The sequence below is a fragment of the Oryzias melastigma genome, linkage group LG17, assembly GCF_002922805.2.
Source record: "Oryzias melastigma strain HK-1 linkage group LG17, ASM292280v2, whole genome shotgun sequence".
Taxonomy (NCBI): Eukaryota; Metazoa; Chordata; class Actinopteri; order Beloniformes; family Adrianichthyidae; genus Oryzias; species Oryzias melastigma.
Window position 1 is genome coordinate 19,896,870 of NC_050528.1, and position 16,595 is coordinate 19,913,464.

The window sequence follows — 16,595 nt, forward strand, 5'->3', positions numbered from 1 at the left end:
CAGACAAGGTACTGAAGATAATTCTATCTTTATTCAGTAACGCTACGATCATCAATACAACTAACCAACCGTGTGATTGGAAGGTATTGGCAGAGTCTTCAAGATTTCATGCACAATTTTTCAAAAAATCGTTGGCGTGGTTATGAATGTAGATGGCAGCATACAGAAGGTGGCCATCATCCCAACGCCGTTATGAAATCAGGTGACAGTTGGGCGGCCACAGGGCGGTGGCTGTAGCTCTGATTGGACAAAGTATAAATGGCTCTGGAAGGCAACTGTCCAAATCAAGTGGCACCAGTTGCCATTTTGCACCACTGGTCATTTGCAACTCAGATTTGGAGCACACATTTTTTTTTTTTTTTTTGGGAAAGATTTTACTTCCGATGCTGGCTTGGCCCCCCCTCAAATTACAAATTTTTAGACAACTCAGAAAAGCACAATGTTCTGTTTTCTTTGTGATCTTCTCAGTATCAATCTCAATGTATTAATACGCAGGTCTCAGAGTCACTGTGGCATTATCAACACCATGATGAGTTTTCTGTAGCGTCAATGGCGTATCCCCATTTGGACCCACAATGGCTGGGATTGACAGATTGGCGTCTGGTCTTTGCCGGGTTCCCAGTCCATGTCAACAGCCCCATGCTGCTACTGTACGATTTTTAACAATCCAACGGTGGCAGTGGGATGACAGCACAGGGGAAGGGAGGTGGCATTCTGAAATCGAACACTGTTGGAGATCTTGGAGACCCTCCTATCAGTCAGTTATCCTGCTGCTGCCTTCCTGCCACCCGCCTGCCACTGGACTGCCACCGTGCGACCTACAAACGTGCCCGGGCAGCCACTGACCAAAGTCAAAAAACTGTTGCCGTAAAATTAAAACTTTTTTTTAAAACCTCAGCTGCCACTGCGCAGCCATCTGCCGATTTTGCTAAAAAACTTGCATTTAGGTTGCTGTGCAGTGGCATATGTGACCATTATCTTAGTGATTCATGTTGATTTTCAATTAGACACTTTGGATACATATTATTATATTATTTTTAATTCTATTTTAAAACCACTTTTTAAGCTAAAAACCGCTGAGGTGCTCTGAACTTAGACCAAAAAGCAAATGTTTACATTTTATTGGCTTTATGCTATTTTCCAACTTAGGTTCCTGCCTGAACACAAATTTGCTTTACAAAAAGATAAAGACCCCCTTGGGCTAAAATTAAAAACTTATATTTCAAAAATATTAAAAGACATTTACTGTTAAGAATTTGGAAAGAGAAACTAATTTTGTCGGGTCCAGAGTTAGTGACCTGTATAGATGGAGATGGATCCTGAACTAAAGCACCAAACAGCGTTCTGTTTGTCCATGCAGGTCCCTCTGCTATATTAGCAAGTTTCCTAGAGGATCATGGGCTCATTCTGAAACATAATGACTTCAGAACATAAATTACGGCTCTGAGAATACTATGTTAAGGAACATTATTGAGATTATAAGCTTATAAACATGGTGTAGTCAGCAAAGTCTGCACACTTTAATCCCATCAGGCTGGTTTAGGACACTCTTAAAAAAGAGTTGATAGCAAAGCAAAACTGTCAGTCTGCAAACTTTCGGAAGAGCTAAAGAACGCAAAAGTCCTTTAATATTAAATATACGATTTTTAGAACTATTTTACTAAAATAGATACAGAACCCAAACACTTTGTCAGTCTGCAGGGTTGCTAAAAGTTTCAAGTTTTTTCAAAACTAGAATAGAAGGCACCTGAAGCCATCTACCTTTTGTTTTGTGGAATAAATTCCCAATTTTTAATTTAGGAGGTAAACACCATCCCTGTCTGTAAAAGTAGACTTAAAACGTATCTTTTTCATCCATGAATATGTTAGAGTTCCTAAGTATTTTGTCCTTTAACAGATGTTTTACTGTTTCTACAAGGGTCCGCCTCGCTCCTCTCCTTCAATGTTACAGTTATTGAGTCGTCTCATTTGTCTATGAACACATGCTCCAGTGTTTATACATTTTCTATCCTTTACTTGTTGCAGTTACTAACTTATCTCTGTTTATTTAACAGATTAATGTTTTTCTGGTTTGTTTTTGTCCTTCTTTTAAAGTCAAATGTATAAAGAATACAATTTGGTCCATAAAGTAACTCCATTAACTTCTTTTTTATTCTTTTTTTTCTGCATTTGTATTTCAGTAAATCACAACAGTATCGTTTACAATACAATCTGTATGCAGTACTGCAATGCTTTAAATTACATACCTTTAAAGCATTGGACTGTTCACCAAAACTGTAAAAGATTAATCGTTTTGAATCATTTTATTTGTATGCAAGGGGGAAAATCTGGTCACCATTGTGTCTGAGCGTGTCTGTTGTTACTAAAGAAAAGGAAACAATGCAAAGTGTGGAGGGCTGGATTAAGGCAGGCGACCTAACAGGGAGCAGTGGTGAGTGATAATAAAAAGGGCTCACAGCTGCGACCTTGGCCTTGTCTTGCCTCTTTGCAGACGACAGGTGCAGCTCTTTAGTCTTTCTCTTAAAATGTGTGTGACATCCTATGATTGGTCAGAGAATTGTTGAACTTCAAGTCTTAAAATGTTTTGAGTAGCACAAATCCTCCTTGCCTGGTGGGATACTTTATTTAGTTTAAGTATGAAAGCACAATTGGGTATCTTCTTACGTTTTGCTATTAATAATCCTTGTGTTTTCATGATAATATTTCATGCCAGCTCTTTATGTTTTCCTATAAAGAATAAATAAAGCGGTCATAGAATCCTAATACTGGCCTGACATGACTATTGCTAAAGATTGTGGTTTTTGCTTCTTAAACAGAAATCTGGGGTGTGATTAATCTACATTTCTTTAATTTCCCAAATCAACTAACTCAAAGTCTTTACCTAAAATTAAAAACAAACTACAAACTTTTTCTGCAAGCCGCTTTAATTGCTCTCATCAAAATAAAACAAACTTTATAAAGCTCAGTAGAACTAACAGATGACGGGCAGCAGTCTGCGTTTGCTTCCCCACCTCCCCGCCTATCCCCTTTCTTTGTCATGTCCACTCCAACCCATCAGCCTGTTGTTCAAGGTGAGAGCAACAAATAGCAGCAATGGGCTCATCCCAATTTGGAGAATGCTTTTCATGATCGGTAACCTGGCTGCCTTTTCTCTGATATTCATGTCCTTATTTGGCAGACCTACAACCTTTATTAACAGAGAGACGGCTTGGTGTCTGACGCTGGATCCATCATTTCACTTGACAGTCTAAGGTGAGATAACAACAACTACAGAAAAGCTAATTCATCTTTTACTCATGAACGACATAGCTTTTACATATTCATGTTTATTTTATGTTATACAGTCTTTTTGGTTTATTCAGGTGACATGCTGATACTATTTGCACATTTATCTGGTTTTGTTTCAGTGATATAATGATTTGATGTGACCTTGACTTTGCTTTCATTTAGAGAATATAAATAAAACATCTACGCCTCTTCAGAGAGACAAGGCCTCAGGTATAACTGAACAAATTTCTTCTAATTTAAGAGCAATATATAAAGCTTATTTTTCATTTAATATTGAGGGAACACAACAAACTATCATTATTTTTTCTGAAATCTAACATTTAGTCATAATGTTAATTTTACCTGTGACTTCATTCACTTTTAAGTCAATATACGTTATTTGATCTAACCTATATATTTGTAATGTTCAACATTTCTTTGGTTTTTACTAATACCTGAGATAAAGTGAAATAATAAGTAACCTTTTTGCCTTGAAACCATTTTAGTTTTTTAAGCGAATTTTGAATAATTTATTTTGTTAAAGGTTAAAAGATGGGGGATGCTGTCATGGCAGAGTTTGGGGCTGCTGCTCCTTTTTTGAGGAAGTCGGATAAGGAACGTCTGGAAGCTCAGACTCGCCCTTTTGACATGAAGAAGGAGTGCTTCGTCCCTGACCCCGAGGTCGAGTACGTGAAGGCTTCCGTCACAAGTCGTGACGGTGACAAAGTCACTGTCGAGACTGAAGACGGAAAGGTGATCACATCAGCTCAAATTCAACTTAATGGAATAGATATTTTTTGCTTTTGTATGAAATTGATTCCTTTTTTTTGCAGACTGTCACAGTGAAGGAGTGTGATGTACATCCTCAGAATCCACCAAAGTTTGATAAAATTGAAGACATGGCGATGTTCACCTTTCTCCATGAGCCAGCTGTTCTGTTTAACCTCAAAGAGCGTTATGCAGCATGGATGATCTACGTGAGTCACATGTTTTGTTTTCCAATCACTGATATTTCTTAGAATTTAAAAAACAATGTGTTTTGTCCTTCCTTTGACATGGTAGACCTACTCTGGGCTGTTCTGTGTGACTGTCAACCCCTACAAGTGGCTGCCAGTCTACAACCAGGAGGTGGTTGTTGCCTACAGAGGAAAGAAGAGGAGTGAAGCTCCTCCTCACATCTTCTCCATCTCTGATAATGCATACCAGTACATGCTCTCAGGTACATTTCTTTAAAACTTGTGATTAAATCTAGTTATTTTTTTTAGCAAAAAAGTCACTTAAAATGCTCTCTGATTTCTTGCTTACAGACAGGGAGAACCAGTCGATCCTGATTACGTAAGTGTGTATTTTCCCACATTTGTCCCTCACTTCAGACCTCAACGGTAAGACTTAAAACTCTGTCATTCTCAAAAACAGTGGAGAATCTGGAGCAGGAAAGACTGTAAACACCAAACGTGTCATCCAGTACTTTGCCAGCATTGCTGCTGTACCAGGGGGGAAGAAGGATGCTGCTGCTGAGAAGAAGGTTTGCATCGTCTTTGAATTCAATTGTATTTACAAAGCTTTTTGAAAAAATCAACAAGAGATATTTCCTAGTTGGCTGAAAATGTGTTTATATCTTTGTTTGCCTGATGACTTGGGTTAACTAATTACATTAGGGCACACTGGAGGATCAAATCATCCAGTGTAACCCGGCTCTAGAGGCTTTTGGAAATGCCAAAACCATCAGGAATGACAACTCATCCCGATTTGTAAGTGACAACAGAGAGGCACAACTTTCAGAATTATTTCTCTATTTATCTTATTTCTAAGTTAAAATGTGACTTCTGTTTCAGGGTAAATTCATCAGAATTCATTTTGACAACAGGGGAAAGTTGGCCTCTGCTGACATCGAGACATGTAAGCAACCATACCATTATGTCGGATAGCTATTAAAGAGATGTTTAACATGACTATATCCGGTAATAAAAACTTACAAATCAATGCTTAATTAGAAATTTCCAACACTTAAGGCATTTTTTTTTGCAAATCAAGGGACCACTCCTTCTCCTAAAAACACAACATTTTGGTTGGACAACACAAAAAAAATGAAAACTTGTTTGCAGAATCGCCTTATATTTTTGGTGTGATTAAAGTGTAATAAAGTGTGATTGAGGCCCTGCGATAGACTGGCGACCTATCCCTGCCTTCGCCAATTAGTAGCTGGGTTAGGCTCTGGCCCCCCCATGACCCTAAAAGGGACAAAGCGGCCAAGAAGATGAACGAATTGAAGTGTAATACTTCAAAACTTTAAACTTTTACAGATGGGAAAATAGTAAATAAAAAAACATGTATTTTCCAAACAGACCTTCTGGAAAAATCCCGTGTTACTTACCAGCTCAAGGCAGAGAGGGATTATCACATTTTCTACTAGATTTTGTCCCAGATTTGTGAGTTACTAGAAACAAAAGTGACTATGAAGATGAAGTAAGTCCACCCAAATACATTATTTTTCCTCCGTCTTAGGATAAATTTATTCGTATTCATTTTGACAATAGAGGAAAACTTGCCTCTGCTGACATTGAGACTTGTAAGTAGCAAAGTTTGTCACATGCTTAAAAGGGAGACCTAAAAAAGTTCATCTGCCAGTGTAAACGGGATATAAATCTTTCTTTTGCAGATCTTTTGGAAAAATCCCGGGTAACTTATCAGCTCAAAGCTGAAAGGGATTACCACATATTCTACCAAATATTGTCTCAAGTAAAGCCGGAACTGCTGGGTATGCAGTCAGTAAATTGGCCATTACATAAGCACACAGTTTCTTTTGCGTTTTAACATTTTATTTTGTCTTTTAGAAATGCTGCTCATCACCAACAACCCCTACGACTACGCCTTCATCTCCCAAGGAGAGACAACAGTAACATCCATCAATGATGCTGAAGAGTTGATGGCCACTGATGTGAGGCAAATCTACAATTTACAACAGCAAACAATATGGTTACCTTATAGCAACAAATTGATTGCAGCATGATGTTTGTTTCTTTATTTTATGTAGGATGCCTTTGATGTGCTGGGCTTCACTCAAGAAGAGAAGAACAGCATTTACAAGCTGATTGGTGCCATCATGCACTTTGGTAACATGAAATTTAAGCAGAAGCAGCGAGAGGAGCAGGCTGAAGCAGACGGCACTGAAGGTAAACTGTTAGCCCAATAGTTTTGCTGTAAAAACTAAAATACTGAGCAAGAAATCAATATTCCTCCAAACACACAAATATATAATATGTCAATAATTTATCACGTTTTCATTCTCAGATGCTGATAAAGTTGCATATCTGATGGGCTTGAACTCTGCTGACCTGATCAAAGGTCTCTGTCATCCCAGAGTCAAAGTAGGAAATGAGTGGGTCACCAAGGGACAGAATGTTAACCAGGTGGGAAATATACTTTTTTTTTTTACTTTTAATCAGAATAATGTTTACAAATATTTATATATGTGGGTTTTTGTCAGGTGTACTATGCCATTGGTGCACTGTCAAAGTCAGTGTATGAGAAAATGTTCTTGTGGATGGTGGTGAGAATCAACCAGTCATTGGACACCAAGCAGCCCCGACAGTACTTCATAGGAGTGCTGGACATTGCTGGATTTGAGATTTTTGATGTGAGTTTATAATGAAGACCAAAAGTAAAGTAGAAGTTAAGGATAAAACATTTGACTAGTTGTTTTTTCTTTGTCTTATTTTTTATAAAAGTTCAACACCTTTGAGCAGCTGTGCATCAACTTCACTAATGAAAAACTGCAACAGTTTTTCAACCATCACATGTTTGTGCTGGAGCAAGAAGAGTACAAGAAAGAAGGAATTGAATGGGAATTTATTGATTTTGGTATGGATCTACAGGCCTGTATAGACCTGATTGAAAAGGTTGGTGATTTTACTGAAAATACTCCTTATAAAAGGTAAGAATTTTGATCATTTTAAGTACATGTTTCTGTCCCTTCAGCCCATGGGTATCATGTCCATCCTTGAAGAGGAGTGCATGTTTCCCAAAGCCAGTGATGCCACCTTCAAAGCTAAGCTTTATGACAACCACCTGGGAAAATCCAATAACTTCCAAAAACCCAGAGTTGTCAAAGGAAAACCAGAGGCCCATTTTTCCCTGGTTCATTATGCAGGAACTGTTGATTATAACATCAACAACTGGCTGGTGAAGAACAAAGATCCTCTGAATGAGACGGTGGTTGGACTTTTCCAGAAGTCAACTATGAAACTATTAGCTATGCTTTTTGCAGGCTATGCGGGAGCTGATTCAGGTATACGAACAGTTTTATTTTAAAGAATAAATACTGGTTTCTTAAATGTGCTTATCTTAAAGGTTCAAACTATTTTTAATTTAGCTCAAGATTCGGGAAAGAGCGGAAAAGGTAGCAAGAAGAAAGGCTCATCCTTCCAAACTGTCTCAGCTCTGCACAGGGTTCGTATTTGTGTGTGTGTACACTCGATTTCTACTTTAGTAATGAACATTGCAACTGACTGCTTAGTTAATAATTAATAGTCTATAGCATGAAAAGTGATAATGAAAATTTCAACCAAACCACCGTATTTTTTGTTGCAATTTCCTTTAAAAACTAAATCTACAGGAGAACTTGAACAAGCTGATGACCAACCTGCGGTCCACCCACCCTCACTTTGTGCGCTGCATCATCCCCAATGAGACCAAGACTCCTGGGGCCATGGAGAACCCTCTGGTGATGCACCAGCTGCGCTGTAATGGCGTGCTGGAAGGCATCAGGATCTGCAGAAAGGGTTTTCCAAACAGAATTCTGTATGGGGATTTCAAGCAGAGGTTTGTCTTTGAATAAACATAATTAAAAATGTACATAAAAAAACAACTTTTTAATTGAATGGATCTAATTGTGTTAAAGATACCGTATTTTGAATCCCAATGCCATTCCTGAGGGTCAATTCATTGACAACAAGAAGGCTGCTGAGAAACTGTTGGGATCTTTGGACATTGACCATAACCAATATAAATTGGGGCACACCAAGGTGGGACCTCTCCGTCTTTAAATATTAAGTATTATCCAGAATTTATAGACTAACCAGAAGAAATAATCATTTTTTATATGTATGTCCTTTTTCCCAAAAGGTTTTTTTCAAGGCTGGACTGTTGGGTCAACTAGAAGAGATGCGAGATGACAGATTAGCTCTAATCATCACTGGCATTCAAGCTCGATCCAGAGGTCTGCTTGCAAGAGTGGAGTTCCAGAAGATTGTTGAAAGGAGGTAGATTCTTCCATCATACCTTTGATAAATTTTGTAGGTCTATTTGTTTCATTTCTTGGACCTACAATGCAACACTTTTTGGTCTTAGGGACGCACTACTAGTGATCCAGTGGAACATTCGTGCCTTCATGGGGGTCAAGAATTGGCCCTGGATGAAGCTGTACTTTAAGATCAAACCTCTACTGAGGTCTGCAGAGACAGAGAAAGAGATGGCCAACATGAAGGAAGAGTTTACCAAGCTGAAGGAAGCTTATGCAAAATCTGAAGCCCGCAGAAAGGAACTTGAAGAGAAAATGGTCTCTCTTCTCCAAGAGAAGAATGACTTACAGCTTCAAGTTCAGACGGTATGCCTACATGTGTTACTGAGTCCAATGTTCCAAGTCTGCTCCTCAAATACCCATGTTCTGCATGACTTATCTGTTCAAAAATTGGATAAAATCCCTGTGACTGATAGTCAGGGTCCGTACAAATGAGTCCTATTGCAACAAATGAAACAAGAGGTTATTAAATAGTTGGTGACATGGATGCTTTGTTGATGATATAAAAAACTGACATGGACCCTCCAGACTTTCAGTGCCGCAGGTTCAAGTCCCAGGTCAAAACTATTAAATGATAAATTGCTTGTATACTTGTGTTATATTGTCATTAAGCCCTAAAGTGCTTTATAGTCACAAGTTCCAATCAGTCATGTACAGACACATTCACACACTGATGGTGGCAGAGTCTCCATGCAAGGCACAAGCCAAACAACCCAAAGTGGTCAGTGTCTTATCCAAGGACACAGAATAGGAGCCAAACCTGCATTTAACTGAAGTTCTGGGCAGCTCCCAAATGTGAATTAGGAACAATACAAGTGTGAAAATTAGACACTGATAGATCTTTATTGTATTCCAAAAATTGAAAACATGAAAACATGCAGGAAAAAATACTTGGAAGTATTAAATGTGTCTAAACCAGTTAAAATAGCATTGATTACATGATGGTTACATTTTACATCCTTGTGATTATCTTTACAAACAGGAACAAGATAATCTTGGTGATGCTGAAGAAAGATGTGAGGGACTCATAAAGAGTAAGATTCAGCTGGAGGCTAAAATCAAAGAGCTGACTGAAAGGCTGGAGGATGAAGAGGAGATGAATGCTGAACTGACTGCCAAAAAGAGAAAGCTGGAAGACGAATGCTCTGAGTTAAAGAAGGACATTGATGACTTGGAGCTAACTCTGGCTAAAGTGGAGAAGGAGAAGCATGCCACTGAGAACAAGGTACTGGAAAACAAGAGATTTGATCTCAAATGTATTTTTGAGGAGTGATATAAAAGCTGACAGAGATTTATGGCTCATTTGTAACAGGTGAAGAACCTGACAGAGGAGATGGCTGCTTTGGATGAAATCATAGCCAAGCTCACCAAGGAGAAGAAAGCTTTACAAGAAGCTCATCAGCAAACGCTGGATGACCTGCAGAGTGAGGAAGACAAAGTCAACACTCTGACCAAGGCCAAAGCTAAGCTGGAGCAGCAAGTGGACGATGTAATGAACTTAGAAGGTCAAGAGAGCTTGAACAAATATTAGCTACAAATACTAAAGCATATGTTTCATTTGCAGCTTGAGGGGTCCCTCGAACAGGAGAAGAAAATCCGGATGGACCTTGAAAGAGCAAAGAGGAAGCTTGAAGGAGATCTTAAGTTGGCCCAAGAAAGTGTCATGGATCTTGAAAATGACAAGCAGCAACTTGAAGAGAGACTGAAAAAGTAACTTTAAGACGTTTGTGTTTCTAAAAAAGAAAAGTTATTGTTACTTTTCAACTATATTTGTTTTACTTGTTCATCTACAGGAAAGATTTTGAAATCAGTCAACTTAATGGTAAAATAGAAGATGAACAGGCAATGTGCGCCCAACTCCAGAAGAAGCTCAAAGAGCTGCAGGTGAGAAAATATAAAGCATCAAGGACTGTCAAAGTGTAACCGCATGTGCAGATTAGAAGTATTTAACACTAGCTTTCTACGACTTTGGTCTTAGGCTCGCATTGAAGAGCTTGAGGAGGAACTCGAAGCAGAGCGAGCTGCTCGGGCCAAAGTGGAGAAGCAGAGAGCAGACTTGGCTCGGGAGCTGGAGGAGATCAGTGAGAGGCTGGAAGAAGCTGGAGGAGCCACGGCTGCTCAGATCGAGATGAACAAGAAGAGGGAGGCCGAGTTCCAGAAACTCCGCAGAGACCTTGAAGAGGCCACTCTGCACCATGAATCCACAACTGCAACCCTTAGGAAGAAACAGGCAGACAGTGTGGCTGACCTGGGAGAGCAGATTGACAACCTGCAGAGAGTCAAGCAGAAACTGGAGAAGGAGAAGAGTGAGCTCAAACTGGAGCTGGATGATGTGGTTTCCAACATGGAACAGATTGTAAAGTCTAAGGTGTGTAACAGCCAACTAAAAGGTGCTTAATATAATAGAGTGGGTATTTGAAGGATTTAGACCTCATTAAAATCTTCACCATTTGCAAAATTGCAATCATTTGCAAAAATCAGGAAAGCTTACTTCATTTCTCAGTGATGTGCACTATTTGAAACATCTTAATAACAAACAAACAGTAATGTCCTCAAATACACACAAAAGAAAACTTCGACTCAACTTTTGACTCAAGAGTTGTTCTTGAGAAGATATACATGTCAAAGCTAAAATAATCAGAACAATGTTTTGTTTTACAGAACAATTTGGAGAAAATGTGTAGATCTCTGGAGGACCAGATGAATGAATATAAAACCAAGTCTGAGGAGGGACAGCGCACCATCAACGACTTCACCATGCAGAAAGCTAAGCTTCAAACTGAAAATGGTAAGCTCTTCAATGTGTAACAATGACTCAGAGACGTTCGGATCCATCTACAGTGTTTATTGTTCAGCGATGTGCAGAGGGAAAGCGGTGGTCGGACAGGCGAGGGTCGGAGCCGGCATGGACTTATAAGAGGCGGAGCAGGCAGTGGTCGGAGACAGGCGAGGGACGGAGACGGAGGTCAGGGACAGGCAGGAGTCGAGACAGGCGGCTAGCAGGAAAGTCACGGGAACAGAACTGGGTCGTAGGCGAAAAGGAAGGAACACACACTCAGAGTTGGGTTGGACGCTCAATACTACACGCCGTGTTGTGCTTGGAGCTTGGCTTAAATACTGTGGTGGCTGATAGGTGATTGGCAGCAGCTGTGGAACTCCTGACAGGAGCTGCAGGAGTGGCTTAGTATTCTGGAGATTGTGTGCGTGAGCAACCAGAGGGGGAGATGGCGGGCAGCCTCCTGACACAATGTAACTCCTCAGTTCACTTTTGAGAATAAGAAACAACATTTTAATAGTCTGTTTGAATTAGGTGAACTACAAAGACAGCTGGAGGAAAAAGACTCCCTGGTGTCTCAACTCACCAGAGGAAAACAGTCGTATACTCAGCAGACTGATGACCTGAAACGACAGCTTGAAGAAGAAGTCAAGGTAGATCTGGTAGCCATGACACCACATTTAGGTTTAACTGAGGCCAGCTAATTAATAGGTTTATATTATCATTTTTAGGCCAAGAATGCCTTAGCCCATGCTGTGCAGTCAGCTCGCCATGACTGCGAACTCCTCAGGGAGCAGTATGAGGAGGAGCAGGAGGCCAAGGCTGAGCTGCAGCGCAGCATGTCCAAAGCCAACTCTGAGGTGGCTCAGTGGAGAACAAAGTACGAAACTGACGCCATCCAGAGGACTGAGGAACTGGAAGAAGCCAAGTAAGACAAACACGACTGAAGCTAACAAACCCAAAAATAGTCCAAAGCAGATGACCTTTAATATGTCCTGATCCAAAATAGGAAGAAGCTGGCTCAGCGTCTGCAGGACGCTGAGGAGGCTGTTGAAGCAGTGAATGCCAAATGTTCCTCTCTGGAGAAGACCAAACATAGACTGCAAAATGAGATTGAAGATCTCATGGTGGATGTGGAGAGGTCAAATGCTGCTGCTGCTGCTTTGGACAAGAAGCAGAGGAACTTTGACAAGGTCAGCTTTAAGGATGTCCCGTCTATCTACAGAAATTGGTCATGAAAGAAAAAGAAAACATGTAATTGAAAGTGGACACCATTTTCCAGGTCTTGGCAGAATGGAAGCAAAAGTATGAAGAGTCCCAATCAGAGCTGGAAAGTTCACAAAAGGAAGCCAGATCTCTGAGTACTGAGCTCTTCAAACTGAAGAACTCCTATGAAGAGGCCCTGGAGCATCTGGAGACCATGAAAAGAGAAAACAAGAACCTACAAGGTCTGTCTAAAATCATTAAACTTTATTTATCCACAAAACTATGTGATGTTCATAGATGATGACTGTATTCAATCTAGAGGAAATATCTGACCTGACTGAGCAAATTGGTGAGGGTGGAAAGAGCATTCACGAGCTTGAGAAGATTCGCAAGCAGCTGGAACAAGAGAAGTCAGAGATCCAGACAGCTCTGGAGGAAGCAGAGGTATGCTGTCCGGTTCAAGAGGGAGTCCGACAATCTTTGGCAGATTACTAATCACAATCTTCCATGAATCTACATCATGACAGGCTTCACTGGAGCATGAAGAGGGCAAGATTCTCAGAGTCCAGCTCGAGTTTAACCAAATCAAAGCAGACATGGAGCGTAAGCTGGCTGAGAAAGATGAAGAGATGGAGCAAGCCAAGAGAAACCAACAGAGAGTTGTAGATACTCTGCAGAGCTCTCTGGAGGCTGAAACCCGAAGCCGCAATGAAGCTCTTCGTATTAAGAAGAAGATGGAGGGAGACCTCAATGAGATGGAGATCCAGCTCAGCCAAGCCAACAGGCAGGCAGCTGAAGCCCAGAAACAGCTGAAGGCTGTCCATGCACATCTGAAGGTATGCACTCTGGTTTTCAAACATAAAATATGCTAACAGTAATGCAACAGAAAACAGGTATTTACTGAAAAGGAAAGGCAAACTTGACAAAGCTTACGATCAATTCTCTAAATGTTGCAAATATTAACTATTCCTCAAGTGCATCATCCAAAGGTTCATTGAGGCTTAACACATTTATTTAACAAGAATGCTTTTATATTGATTTCCTTTATTTTCCTGTGTGATAAACACTAATTAGACAAAGGTTGATGAAAAGATATAGACTGTCAATTAAATTTGTTTTTCTTGCTCGAATTGGTCCAAGATATCACATATTGGAAGATTATTATGTATCAATATTTATTTCAAAAGATAGTAATATGGGCAGGTTTCAATTTTCCTCTAAAACAAATTCTTAAAACAGCTTAAACAATTATAAAGCAGTGGAGTCATTAGAAGCAAACTTTAAATAAACAGAAACCAAAAACATTAGGTTTTGAGCAAAAACGTTTCTTCTATGTTCAAGATTTTACTTATTTTACAAAAAAATTTCCACCTTCCAGGATTCTCAGCTGCAGCTTGATGAGTCTCTGCGAGCGAATGATGACATGAAAGAGAACATAGCTATTGTTGAGAGACGCAACACCTTGCTTCTAGCTGAAGTGGAGGAGCTGAGAGCTGCTCTGGAACAAACCGAGAGAAGCCGCAAACTGGCTGAGCAAGAGCTGCTGGATGTCAGTGAGAGGGTGCAGCTGCTGCACTCACAGGTAAGACTAAGAAGGACCTTTAGTTTATAAATCAGTTCTTGCATTGGGATTCTAAAACCTAAGCTTTACATCAAAAACAGAACACAAGTCTGCTGAATCAGAAGAAGAAGCTGGAATCTGATACAGTCCAGCTTCAAACAGAAGTGGAAGAGGCGGTGCAGGAGTGCAGAAATGCTGAAGAAAAGGCCAAAAAGGCCATCACTGATGCTGCCATGATGGCAGAAGAGCTGAAGAAAGAGCAGGACACCAGCGCTCACCTGGAGCGCATGAAGAAGAACATGGAACAAACCATCAAAGACCTGCAGCACCGTCTGGATGAAGCTGAGCAGATCGCCATGAAGGGAGGGAAGAAACTTGTGCAAAAGCTCGAGGCCAGGGTGAGCATTTGGACTTTTAAGTTGCAAAGCAACAAAAGCTTCTGAAATTAAATGAATAAACCTGAAGCTTTTTCATGTTAATTTGTCTGCAGATCAGAGAACTGGAAAATGAGATAGAGGCTGAACAAAGAAAGTCCAGTGACTCCATAAAAGGAGTTAGAAAGTATGAGAGAAGGATCAAAGAGCTGACCTATCAGGTGAGATTCAGACTATTTAATCCAAAGATACACATGTACATAGTTTATGAAGAGGAAGGTTTGAAACATAAAAACTACAATGGTTATCTTATTTGCAGCTACCGGTAATTGAAAATTCATTATTTCTCATAGACTGAGGAGGATCGTAAGAACCTCGCCAGGCTGCAAGATCTGGTAGACAAGCTGCAGCTGAAAGTCAAATCCTACAAGAAAGCTGCAGAAGAGGCTGTAAGTGCTCTTTTGATTTCTGAAATGATACTGCTAAACTTAAAAAAGAAATATCAAATAATCCAACTCATTTCTAACCCTTTATAGTAGTTTGGGCTGATGAGGGTTTGTGTTTTTGTTCTCCAGGAGGAACAGGCAAACTCTAACCTGACTAAGTTCCGCAAGCTCCAACATGAGCTCGATGAGGCTGAGGAGAGAGCAGACATCGCCGAGTCTCAGGTCAACAAGCTGCGTGCCAAGAGCCGCGATGTGGGGTCAAAGGTTAGTCAAGAAACACTTACTATATTGCTGCAAATTTGTCAGTCAACAGCTGGGACAAATACTTATGTAACTGCTAAACACCAAATAAGAAAAAGAGACTGCCTAAAAATACTTTTAAACGTAACTACACAAAAAATTATGACATGTGGATACTCTGTAAAGTTAAGCTAAAGGGCATAATCTAAAGCCCTTGAAGTCACAGTGCTAAAAATGGAATAACTGAAGTAAGTATTCTTTGGTATCAAAACATTTTGTTCACTTCCTTCTATTTTTTTTTTCTCTGTTTCAGAAAGGACATGAAGAAGAGTGAAGAATGTGAAATGTATTACCCTTTCCGAGGCACCTACTGTTCTGTTCAGTGTCTCCCTATGCATGTTGGTTGTTTAGTAGAATTAAATGAATCTGCATCTCAAACTGCGCCTTGTCTTTTTTATCATGCAAATCTTAAAGATCTCTACAAATGCACAGCTTGTCAGGAAAGAACAAGACTACATTTGTTTGCAGTAACATAAAGTTATTACTTTTTTCTGAATATTACACTTCTCTAAAATTTTTCTATTCCACTTCAACAAATACGTCTTTGATCAAAGTTTGCAGACAAACAGCTTTAAACTATCAAATCAACACTTAACTTTGGGTAGGTACTAGTGACCCATGAATCTCTCCTCTTTTAGAAGTTTGGTTTTAATCTTGCTCATGTTATTTGGGTCATGGTCCTGCTGAATGACTGCTCTACTAGAACACTGATTTTCTACCACTGTGCAGCGGAAATTTGCCAGGTTTACAATCATATAGTTGATCCTAATACATCTAATCAGTAGTTTTTACAGAGTCTCTTAGTAAAAAAGTCACCAGTATTTTCCTGCATGTTCATATCTTGAGTTGGACTACAGAACTATCCCATTTTGCTTAAACCAACTTTTGGTTAGCTTCAGCGTTTACATTCTTTAGGTTACCATAACTCTTCAAAAGTTTATGCAATTAATGTAATTCTAGTGGATTCTGAAGTGGGGAAAAGTGCTGATATGTCATACTGCACTGTAGTGATGTGCTTTAGCGATCCACATAAATCAACTGATTCTGACGCGCAGAAAAGTGAAGTCAAAGGGTTCCATTTTAGTGAAAAGTCGATATTAAAAGCAGCTTTTTTCTGCGTCAGAATCAGCTGATTCAAGGTTGATTTTATGAATAATTCAAGAGTTAGGGTATGTCAAAGAGCGTTTGTTATTTAAATGTCGCCAGTGACATCTCTGGTATAAAACCACCAACAAACTAGATACTTTCAGTGAAAACAGCTCAGTAAAAATCAGACATCCTACCTTTTTAAGCCTTTGTTTCAGTCCAATCCATCTTGTGGCCAATGTTAAGGAGGACCAAAGTATTCTAAAAAAGATAAAAATAA

At 39.7% G+C, this 16,595-nt stretch overlaps 1 protein-coding gene and 1 long non-coding RNA gene across 11 annotated transcripts in view; one reads left to right on the plus strand and one right to left on the minus strand.

Annotated features, from left to right (window-relative positions):
- LOC112147115 overlaps positions 1 to 16,595 on the minus strand; it is a 39,405-nt gene that overhangs the window by 19,189 nt on the left and 3,621 nt on the right. For 5 of the 10 annotated variants that reach the window (XR_002919400.2, XR_004949503.1, XR_002919394.2 and 2 more), the window contains exons 2-3: positions 16,513 to 16,576; positions 7,910 to 8,065 (exon numbers count right to left, since the gene is read on the minus strand). This is a non-coding gene — a long non-coding RNA (uncharacterized LOC112147115). The remainder of the gene's footprint in view (positions 1 to 7,909; positions 8,066 to 16,512; positions 16,577 to 16,595) is intronic. The other 5 variants (XR_004949504.1, XR_002919396.2, XR_002919397.2 and 2 more) reach the window with 2 other exon arrangements.
- On the plus strand, positions 3,450 to 15,607 carry LOC112147112 (myosin-7). The gene is made up of 38 exons (XM_024273254.2): positions 3,450 to 3,498; positions 3,812 to 4,020; positions 4,101 to 4,244; positions 4,330 to 4,486; positions 4,575 to 4,602; positions 4,684 to 4,792; positions 4,926 to 5,018; positions 5,103 to 5,166; positions 5,927 to 6,025; positions 6,102 to 6,205; positions 6,302 to 6,440; positions 6,559 to 6,677; positions 6,755 to 6,904; positions 6,996 to 7,166; positions 7,246 to 7,555; positions 7,640 to 7,716; positions 7,883 to 8,088; positions 8,168 to 8,291; positions 8,392 to 8,528; positions 8,617 to 8,872; positions 9,549 to 9,791; positions 9,879 to 10,055; positions 10,131 to 10,276; positions 10,360 to 10,450; positions 10,545 to 10,934; positions 11,228 to 11,354; positions 11,877 to 11,995; positions 12,074 to 12,270; positions 12,352 to 12,535; positions 12,625 to 12,790; positions 12,868 to 12,992; positions 13,076 to 13,384; positions 13,927 to 14,130; positions 14,211 to 14,507; positions 14,600 to 14,704; positions 14,837 to 14,932; positions 15,059 to 15,193; positions 15,483 to 15,607. The coding sequence occupies exons 2-38, from the start codon at positions 3,820 to 3,822 to the stop codon at positions 15,501 to 15,503; spliced, it is 5,820 nt and encodes a 1,939-aa protein (XP_024129022.1). The 5' UTR covers positions 3,450 to 3,498; positions 3,812 to 3,819; the 3' UTR covers positions 15,504 to 15,607.

Coding starts and splice junctions, on each gene's coding strand:
- LOC112147112 (XM_024273254.2), top strand. CDS start 3,820: ATGGGGGATGCTGTCATGGCAGAGTTTGGGGCTGCTGCTCCTTTTTTG. Junction 5,019..5,102: donor ATGACAACTCATCCCGATTT/GTAAGTGACAAC, acceptor CTTCTGTTTCAG/GGTAAATTCATCAGAATTCA. Junction 11,996..12,073: donor AGCTTGAAGAAGAAGTCAAG/GTAGATCTGGTA, acceptor TATCATTTTTAG/GCCAAGAATGCCTTAGCCCA.